Source organism: Vipera ursinii (assembly GCF_947247035.1).
Source record: "Vipera ursinii genome assembly, chromosome: 4".
In the NCBI taxonomy this organism is placed as follows: Eukaryota; Metazoa; Chordata; class Lepidosauria; order Squamata; family Viperidae; genus Vipera; species Vipera ursinii.
In genome coordinates this window covers 68,300,970-68,312,259 of record NC_139514.1, presented here as the reverse complement: position 1 = coordinate 68,312,259, position 11,290 = coordinate 68,300,970, and the positions used below count along the sequence as shown (strand labels likewise).

Below are 11,290 nucleotides of genomic sequence, written 5' to 3'. Positions count from 1 at the left end.
TTTTAAATTTAGGCAGGAAAAATCAAAGGTTTAAGTACATATTAGGCAAGACCAGGCTTAAAACAGCAACTGTGAGAGGGACCTTGCAGTCCTAGTGGACAATCACTTGACTATGAGCCAGCAGTGTGCAGTATCAGCCAAGAAAGCTAATACAATCCTGAGCTGTATAAACAGAGGCATAGAATCAAGATCACATGAAGTATTTGTACCGCTTTATAAAACCCCAGTAAGACCATACTTGGAATACTGCAACCAATTTTGGCCACCATACTACAAAAAAGATATTGCGAACTTGGAAAAAGTTCAGAGAAGAGCAACTAAAGTGATCAAAGGCCAGGAGACCAAAACATATGAAGAACAGCTCTAGGGCTTGGATTTAGTTAGTCTAAAGAAAAGAAGAAACAGGGGAGACATGATAGCAGTATTCCACTATTTGAGGGACTGCCACAAAGAAGAAGGTGTTGAACTATTCTCCAAAGCACCAGAGGGCAAGACAAGAAACAATGGTTAGAAACTGACCAAAGAGAGAAGCAAACTGGAATTAAGGAGAAACTTCCTAATAGTGAGAACAATTAAACAGTGGAACAGCTTGCCTTCAGAAATCGTGGGCGCTCCATCACTGGAGATTTTTAAAAAGAGATTGGACAGTCACTTGTCTGAAATGGTATAGGTTCTCCTGCTTCAGCAGCAGGCTGGACTAGAAGACCTCTATCATTTGCATTCTTCAGCTGAATACTCAGAGCCTTTCCCTAACTCATTTCTGAAATAAAGCATCAACTTTTTTCCCTTTCTCTTTTCCCCAAAACTAGATGCAAAAGTTTGAGACTTTTTCCCATAGATATATCCTTCAGAGAAACATTAGAACAAAAATATTCCAGATTCTGACTTTATTTGGTGGAGCAGTAATGAACTTGTCCAGTAGGTGGCTGGCACGCTCCAAAAAAAAAAAAAAAAACCAGGCAGGAAATTTCCTCTATCTATTAAATATATATCCATTGAAGGAAGGTTGCAATATTGTGTGAAGTAAAGCAAGCACTGCTGACGTCTCAGAGATCCTGCCTCTAGCATTTGTGTGTTTAAAAGTGCTGCTCCTTACCTTTGCTGTAAACACAGCCTACAAATGCAGGCTGAAAAGATGAGGAAGGCAGCAACGACCAATTTGTTCTTGCAAAACGTGATCTATATATTTGGGCAGTGAAAGCGGCATAGATCTTGGACCTGGATGGCTTTGCATCGATGACATCTTTTACTCTTGACAAACTAGGAAAATATTTATTCACCATCCTAACTAACAAAGAGAAGAGGTTTAGAAATGAAACTAGGTTAACACTTGTTCATTTGAATGAGCTTATTTATTATGAGTGCCTTTCATTTCATGATAAGCAGTATCACATATACCCACTATATGTCAATAGTTACAGAGGAGGAAGGCAAACAACTCAAAACAATTTGCTCATGCTTTTTCCTTTAAAACTGAATATTCATTTCCTAGCCAAATCCCAAGGATGACGGAGGACTGCATTTTTCTAGATACAGAACTCAGTGACTTTATTCTTTGTAATGTTTCTACTGATCAACATACAAATTTCTCTGTCTCTGGCGAGGACTTGTTTTATTACAGATTCCTATATGCAATTCCAGCTATTTATGGGATCATCATTTTGATTGGGCTAGTTGGTAATATCACCCTGATTAAAATCTTTTGTACAGTAAAGTCCATGAGAAATGTCCCTAATTTGTTTATTTCCAGCCTGGCTTTTGGAGACTTGCTTCTTTTGATCACTTGTGTTCCTGTGGATGCCAGCAGATATTTGTCTCCTGAATGGCTATTTGGTCGAGTTGGATGTAAACTTATCCCTTTTATTCAGCTTACTTCAGTGGGGGTGTCAGTCTTCACCCTCATGGCTCTTTCTGCAGACAGGTAAGTGCCTTTTTGAACATCTCTTGAGATTCACTCATATTGTCTGAATGCAAATATAGGTTGCAGTTGTTTTAACATGGCTGAAATGTAATCAAGGAAAAGATTGTGACTAATTTATAATGAGAAGCAAAGAAAATCATGCTTTAGAGCACTTAAAGCTACACATGAAACATGGTAAGGGAGTTAAATTTCCAAGGGGGATCGCTGTGATATCTTTTAACTTCAATACTCTTTTTTTGTGCTGAACCATTATTATAATGCAATTTGATACAAGTTTATCCAAAGTAAACTCTTTGAGTTCAATGGGACTTACATACCTAAATGTATAGATTTAGAGTTGCTGCTTTTAACTACTTTTAACATTTGAAGTCAATGCAAATAACTTTTAACACTTGACAGACTTACAGGTGGAATATTATTATTTACTCATTTCATTTTTAATTAAAACTTCAAAAAATATTCTAAGCATGTTTGTAACATTTAAAATGTTTTGTGCTGAAAAAATGAGGTTTCCTAGTGATAAATCTATTTAAGATCATTTAAAATTAACACATTTGTAGTTTGTATTTCTTTGTGATGAATTGAGGTAAAACACATGTTCAAAATCTATATTTACTTATTTTTCTGCAAATCTTAGGTGTTTAATGACATACTTTCAATATCACAGAAAGAACAGCTTTATTTGGTGCTAAATGCTTTAGCTTCAGTTATTTAGAATGATGATACAGAACAAAATACAGCTTTGCACAATTTTTTTAAATTAACAAATTTCTTAAGGTAAGATTAACTGAAGGAAAAAAAACTATATTAACCAATTCACTGGGCATCTACTTAGAAAAGGAAATGAATAGTCTAATTATTTTCCCATTTAATTTTATATATAAGGTCATTGCTTAAATAGGCTCATTACTAATAAAATGAATTAGATACAACCATTAAAAAGTACCTCTTCATAATTAAATTTATTTTGCTTTAAAATTATTTTTTAAAACACAAGAGTGTGTTTTTACCAATACATTAACTGTCTAAAATCTAGAATTTTTTGTCTAAAACAAATATGACAAAGATTTGATATCTGGCATAATTTCAAAGTAAATTATGGGATTGTTTTGGGGTTGGGTTTGCTTGCTGGGCAGTAAGTATGCAACTAAATTAGTGAAGGAAACTGAAAAGAACAACCATAGGTGTTTCCCCAAAGCTGTGATTTTGTGTCACATCTGTACATCTATCTGTGTCCTTTTATTCAACTCAAAAAATTCATTGCATGCACAGAAAGCAGAACTCATTCAAACATTGCAAGGACTAGTATTAAAATTGTAAGGAAAGATTATTATCTTGGCTTACACCAAAGAGACTCTTCATTTAGTATTAGCTACAGAGTTGTTTCGAAGACATTCATAAATAAAACAAGATTAAAAATCCTTTCTATTTAATCCTATTGTCTAGTCATCTGACTACATTTTTTAAACGTGAAGAATGAATTTGTGACATTGAAAGCCCCCATGTGTGAAAGCCAGTAGATTTTTTCTTTTTGCAATAATAAAGTTCTTTAAAAGGACACGGATACTAATACACATATAATACAGTTGTCACAAAGCCATTCCACACATTATCCAGAATGAGGTGGGGGAATTTTGTATTGAACTATGTCCTTTAGAAGGGGAAATACCTTCTTTAGAAAATTTGTCTTAAAAAATAACTCCATGGGCAAGTTATCACTTATCTAAAAATATGAAAAACAGCCACACCCAGCTAGCTGACCATAAGCTGCTTCCAATATGCATAATAAGTCTCTGAGTGGCTTCTACAAATATGATTGTGTAGTAGCATGAATTTCCCACGATCACAACATAAGATGAGATATAAAATGTATGTATGTATAAAATGTATAAAATAATAAATGTATGCATGAATTTTTAGTAACTTGCAAAAATGCTGTATAGAAATGTATAAACATTAATATTTAATATTGATATATGAGGAACACAGTCCAAATATGAAGGAAAAACAAATGCACTTATTTTTATTGAAATAATAGCCTTATATTCTTCAGTCACTTAACCAAAAAACAGAATAATAAAGTTGCAAGGGAGGTCTTGGAGGTCTTCTAGTCCAAACCTCTGCTCAATCAGAAGACCTTTTATAATTTCAGACAAATGGTTGTCCAGTCTCTTCTTAAAAACCTCCAGTGTTGGAGCACCCACGACTTCTGGAGGCAAGTTGTTTCACTGATTAATTGTTCTCACTCTCAGGAAATTCCTCCTTAGTTCTAGGTTAGTTGTTTCCTTTATAAGTTCAAGGAATTAGTTCTTAATTCGTTCATGCATTACTTCTTGAGCAACCTTCAGGTGATTTGAATGGCACTGAAAAAGGCTGATCCCCTTTCCTTGTGGCAGCCCCTCAAATATTGAAACACTGCTATCAGGTCATCCTTAGTCCTTCTTGTCACTAGACTAGACAAACTCAATTCCTGCAACCATTCTTCAAAAGTTTTAGCCTCCAGTCTCCTAATCATCTTTGTTGCTCTTCTCTGCAATCTTTCTAGAGTCTCAACATTATTTCTATATTATGTGACAAAACTGGATGCAATATTCTTTGTGCTCTTACCAAGGCATTATAAAGCGGTATTAGCACAGTCACTCATGCGCTCGTGACCTCCTGTTTAGACTACTGCAACGCTCTCTACATGGGGCTGCCCTTGAGGACCACTCAGAGGCTTCAGCTGGTGCAGAATGCGGCCGCGCGAGTTGTGATGGGGGTTTCCCGATACTCCCATGTAACACCTCTACTCCGCAAGCTGCATTGGCTTCCAGTTACCCTCCGGGTGAGATTCAAGGTGCTGGTGATGACCTATAAAGCCCTAAATGGCTTGGGTCCGGGATATTTGAGGGAACACCTGCTGCCAGCATCAAGTTCCCTTCGTCCAGTGCGCTCACACAGGGAGGGTCTTCTCAGGGTGCCGCTGGTAAAAGACTGCCGGCGGATAACACCCAGGGGGAGGGCCTTCTCTGTGGGTGCGCCTGCTCTCTGGAACCAGCTGCCCATGGAGCTTAGGACTCCCCCTGACCTTCGTTCATTTCGCCGGGACCTGAAGACCTGGCTCTTTGAGCTCTCCGGCCCAGGCTGAGAATTTTTAACTGGGGTTTTTATTTTTAAGGGATGATTTAATCTTTTTTAATTGTTTTTAACTTTTGTATTGGTTTGGTTTTAAATACCCTGTAAACCGCCCTGAGTCCTGCGGGAAAGGGCGGTATATAAATCTAATAAAATAAAAATAAAATAAATAAATAAACTCTTTACATAATCTTGATTTTATCCCTTTATTAATGCAGCCTCAGACTGAATTGCTTTTTGGTGACTGCAGCACACTGCTGGCTCATATTTAAGTGATTGTCCACTAGGGTCCTAGATCCCTCTCACAGTTACTGCAATTGAGTGAGGTACAACCTATTCTGTACTTGTGCATTTGTTTTTTCTTGCCTAAGTATAAAACCTTAATTTTCTTACCATTGAATTTCATTTGTTAGATAGGGCTCAGTGTTTTAGTCTGTCAAGATCCTTCTGTATCTTAAGTCTATCTTCTGGGGTGTTGGCTATTCCTGCCAGCTTGGTGTCATCTGCAAATTTAATGAGTTCCCCTTCTATCCCCTCATCTAAATTGTTTATGAAGATATTGAAGAATATTGGGCCTAAGACAGAACCTTAGGGTACTCCATGTAGATACTGTCCCATTGAGGACTACATGTTGAGTGCAGTTTGTCAACCAGGAACAAATGCATCTAGTGGTGCTGTCTATCCCACATTTTTCTATCTTTCCAAGATAGAATGTAGGTTGTGGTCTACATTGTCAAATGCCTTACTGGAGTCCAAGTATACTATGTCCACAGCATTCCACTGGCTCACTAATTTAGTCACTTTGTCAAAGAATGCAGTAAGATTTGTTTGGCATGATTTGTTTTTGACTAATCCATGTTGGCTTCTGGTTATAACTTTATTTGTTTCTAATGTTCGCAGATCTGTTGGTTGATTATCTTTTCCAGGATAGTTGGAACTTACAATCATTCATTTAGTGACCATTCAAAGTTACTATGGCACTGAAAAAAGGGTCTTATGTTCATTTTTGAAACTTATGACCATTGCAGCATCCCCATTGTCACATGATCAACATTTGGACTCTTGGCAACTGCCATATATTTATGAGAGTTGCAGTATCTTGAGGTCATGTGATGACCTTTTGTGATCTTCTGACAAGCAAAGTCAATGGGGAAGCCAGATTCATTTAACAACTGTGTTACTAACTTAACAACTGCAGTGATTCACGTAACAACTGTGGCAAAAAAGATTATAAAATGGAACAAAACTCACTTAACAATTATCTTATTTAGCAAAAGAAATTTTGGCTCAATTGTGGTCGTAAGACAAAGGTTACCTGTATTTATTTTTTTGTTTATTTATTAAACAAATTTATATAGCTGCCCAGTTCTGGTGACTCCAGGTGGCTTACAAAACTTCCAGGATGGGCCACATGCCATTTTCAGAAGGCTTTAATGGATAATCTCATGTCCTGCCTACCTTTAGCATGCTGGAAAGGTGATCTCCCCTGAGTTTTTTTCCTCTGCCTAAAAAGTAATGTTTTGCTGGCATAACTGGAGCAATCCAGTCCATCTGCTGAACTACTTTTATCTTAAATAAATGACCCTGTACCAGTTGTCTGGTGTATGCTCCAGTGCTGTTGGCCTTCAGTGGCCATTTTGTGCTGGGCTGCTTGCCAGGAAAAGGTGGACTTTGTAATCCAAGTGAAAAGAAGAACTGTAAATATGTTCTGGCTTTTCGTTTGTTTTTAACCTGTCCTCAAAAGACACTCCCACAGTCGGGGAAGTAATCACTGATTGCTTTTCTTGTGTGCATTGGAAGAGAAAAGGAGCACAATCCAGGGGGAAAAATGGGCATCAAAGTAGTCAGAATGATGGAAGAAACTGAAATATGTGAAAGGATTTCTTAAGCCAACTTCATTTCCAGTTGGCCTACGCAGAAGAGACAGAGAAGCCCTTAGTCTTATGCACATTCTAACCTTCTCTACAAAGTGATTTCAAAAGGTATTTATTAACTTGGAGAGGCGTCTTACTGAACTTAAAAGCGATTTATGAAGAGAATTGAACCTTCTATTTCCAGAAATTTAGCATCACTGAAAGTACTAGTTTTAACAGGAGGAAAGGGAGTTCTGATAAAACTATACTAAAATGTTGATAGTCCAGGATCTCATATTGGAAAGGAAAATTCTCTTGAGTCTGTACTCTACTGTGCATAAACTGATGCCACCAGAGAATTAGAACTAAGAATACAGTTCAGACATAGTTTTCAAAAGAAAGTGCTCTATAAAATTAAAAAGAAGAGAAATAATTATAAATGACAGCATTTGCAAAGGTGATAGTTATAATATCAGACATTCTTGTATCAGAGAATAAAATGGATATTATATGCATAAAATAATGTTATCTACACTTTGGACAAAAAAAGAAATGAAAAAATGGATTTGAATTAACATAATCATATTTATTTTTTATTATGGAATTTATTTTTCCAGAATTGTAAAAATATAATGGGGAAGGGATGTGCTATAGATGTGTTTATGATGATTCTTTTTCAAATTCCTCACAATATACAGAGAATTATAGCCTGTGCACTAAACTATATTTTTATGCAAAGATCATACTAGAGGGACTCAAACAAATGAGGACAGAATATGCAAACAATCACTGCCACTTCAGAATAAAAAAATATTGAATTATTTTGCAAGCAAAGAAGCAAGCTAGAAATAAATTGTAAAAAATGAAAAATAACTGTCATATTCCGGCTGAATGAAACTAACAAACTAAAACACTACAGACATGATGATGAACTCCAATGTTAACTTTATTAGGCAAAAACAATCTGGCAAGTTTGAAGGAAAGGTAACTCTAAAGCAATGGTGGGAAACAGAATTAAAAGAGTAAAACTTTCCCTCCCCTCTCTGACAGTTCAGGTCACATTGTCCAATACACCTTTTAGTAATTGTTATGAGAGGAAACTTTAGTTTGCCCAAACAACTCTTCAACTCTCATGGTGATAAGAAGCACCTGTAGTTTCAAAATTTTCCCTTCTCCCCTTCTCGCACTGTTGACAAGCCAGAGGCATGCAGCGGTCCTAAACACAGTAGGTCTCACAGCTTGATAGGTCTCTTCCCCCCCACCCCATCTTTTGCTAGAATACATGACCACTGCTTTTCCAGAATGTGAAAAGTAAAAGATTGTGACTAAACAAAATTTTAATGTACAGATAATACCACCAGAAATTATTTTAGCCTTTTTAATAAATGTTGTTATTGATGTTAAGCTCACCATGGAAAACATCATATATTGTTATGTATAAGGTAAACATAAAGGTAAAGGTTCCGCCGCACATGTGTGCTAGTCGTTTCCAACTCTAGGGGCCAGTGCTCATCTCCATTTCAAAGCCGAAGAGCCAGCCTTTGTCCGAGGATGTCTCCATGGTCATGTGGCCGGCATGACTAGATGCCAAAGGCGCATGGAACGCTGTTACCTTCCCACCGTAGTGGTCCCTATTTTTCTACTTGCATTTTTATGTTCTTTCGAATTGTTAGGTTGGCAGAAGCTGGGATGAGTAACAGGTGCTCACTCTGCTACACAGCACTCAGGATTCGACCCGCCAAACTGCCGATCTTCTGTTCGACAAGCTCAGCGTCCTAACCCACTAAGCCACCGCGTCCCTTTCGTTATGTATATACAGTCTTATTTAAAGACTGAAGTGCAACATAACTAGATTCTAAATAATCTATTTTTCAAAACACACAACAGTCCAAACAGTAAAAGTAAAGTCCAAATTAAGAATATTTCATTCTTAAGAATTGTTTAATTTAAAGTGGTTTAGTTGTAATAGAAGGTTACATTCAAAATAGTTTTCAAGAGTATGTACAAAAGATTTTTTTTTCTAGCATCAGCTAGCTAGGTGCTAGTAATGGTGTTTAAAGCCCTACATGGCAGGGGTCCGGAGTACCTTAGGGAGCACCTGCTGCCGGCGTCTACTTCCCTCCGCCCTGTGCGTTCCCACAGAGAGGGCCTCCTCAGGGTGCCACCGGTCAGAGAATGTCGACTGGTGGCCCCCAGGGGGAGATCCTTCTCTGTGGGCGCCCCGGAGCTATGGAACCAGTTACCGGTTGAGCTCCGGACGGCGCCCGATCTTCGTTCCTTTCGCCGCGATCTGAAAACATACTTGTTCGAGCAAGCCGGCCTGGCCTGAGGGGGGATGGGTGGGGTTTTTTACTATTTTTATTGGGGTTTTTTAGTATGTATTAACTGTATTTTTAATTGGGCATGTATTTAATTACCTTTTATCTTTTGTAAATCTCTGTGTTTTATTCTTGCCCTGTACACCGCCCTGAGTCCTTCGGGAGAAGGGCGGTATAGAAATATTAATAAATTAAATTAAATTAAATTAACTAGTCAAGGAGAGAAGCAACCTAGAACTAAGGAGAAACTTCCTGACATTTAGAACAATTAACCAGTGGAACAACCTGCCTCCAGAGGTGGTGAATGCTCCAACACTGGAGGTTTTTAAGAAGAGACTGGACAGCCATTTGCCTGAAATGGTATAGGGTTTCCTGCCTGAGCAGGGGGTTGGACTAGATGACCTCCAAGATCCCTTCTAACTACTACTACTACTACTACTAATTATTATTATTATTATTATTATTATTATTATTATTATTATTATTATTATTATTATTATTTATACAGTTGGCCACTAGGCGGTGACCAATAGATTTAAAGGAACCCATTCCCGCCCCAAATCATCCAATGATCTTCTTGGAGACTGCATGTCTGGCTAGTCAGCGACCATTACACAGACACCTCAATTGAGCAACCTTAAGCAGCATCAATTCAAGTAAAATCCCAATACATTACACTACCTGTATTTTAAATAATTTTAAAGTTATTTTCATTGTATATCTTCTAAATATATATGTAGTTGACTTTCTACATGTTTTTCTTTACTAAAATTCTGGAATAATCAAAGTGAGCAAAAACAAGCCACATATAAGCCCTTTATATGCTATTGGTTCCAATAGGATAGATTAACTTTCCACTGACTTCATTTTAAAAATATTGCTTTTAGAATATTGCTTTTTCTTATCGAAGAATGGCCATCTAGAACAGACATAAATCAGTCTGTGGTTTGAGAATGACCAAGATGTGCTTGACATAGACTTGTTCCCACATCACAGATTGATTTTGACATACATTTTTGATATTGACATACATTTTTGAATCCTGTAGCAATGCATTTTTATATAGTGCATTGCATATTTCATTATGACATACTGTTTGCCTAGTGAACTGAGTTAACAGCACCAAGTGTTTGTGGTCACATTGCCTGAAAATTACATTTTGAGGCACTGTATGTCATTGATTAACAACTGTGAGCATGATAACCATGTAGTGTTTTACCAAGAAAGAGAATAGATTGCAATTTCAAATGATGAACGTTGTTATCATAACCGTTAGATAAATGGATCTACCAAAAGTATGACAATAGCATTAACAACAAAATAGAGAAATAGGTTTCTTTCTGTTTGGTCTCAAAACATCAATGTCATTGATTAACAATTGTGAGCATGATAGCCATGTAGAGTTTTATCAGTTTGTGAAGAAAAAAAATAATTTCCAACCTTGAATGATGAAAGTGTTTATCACAACCATTCAATACTCAGATCTATGAAAAGTATGACACTAGCATTAAGAGCAAAACTGAGAAATAGACTTTTCTGTTTAGTCTCAAGCCATCACTAGTAGTTCTAAATTGATTTTGAACACACAAAAATGACTTTTCAATATTCTGTATCAAATTTGTGGACCAAGAAACACAAGAAGACATCAGACAAAGAATCACCCCCAATGTGCAACGCAACAATGTGAAACAGCCAAAAAGAGAGAGCACTAAAGACACTGAATCAAGATGAAAGCATCGTAATCCTACCGGCAGACGAAGGCAGACTGGCAGTAGTAATGGACAAAACTGACTACAGCAGCAAAGCCGCAAACCATCTCAGTGACACCAACACCTACCAAATCATTCACAATGATCCAACAAAACAGCTAGAGAACAAAATAAAAGACACCCTAAGAAAAATGGAAAAAGAAAAACAGCTAACACCACTAGAGAGAAAACATATGCAACCACAAGATTCCTCCAAACCTGGGTTCTATGGACTGCCTAAAATACATAAGAACAGGATCCCTTTATGCCCAATTGTGTCTCTGCCTGGAACACTGACATACAAACTAGCAAAAAGCCTGCAAAAGAAACTCAGAC

General features: G+C 37.1%; 1 protein-coding gene across 1 annotated transcript in view; it reads left to right on the top strand.

Annotated features, from left to right (window-relative positions):
* Positions 1 to 1,505: 1,505 nt before the first annotated feature.
* Positions 1,506 to 11,290, top strand: part of GRPR (gastrin releasing peptide receptor) — a gene marked incomplete at both ends in the record, with an annotated part of 64,775 nt that continues 54,990 nt past the window's right edge. The window contains one exon of the mRNA XM_083361284.1: positions 1,506 to 1,921. Coding sequence (XP_083217410.1) covers positions 1,506 to 1,921 — 416 coding nt within the window. The remainder of the gene's footprint in view (positions 1,922 to 11,290) is intronic.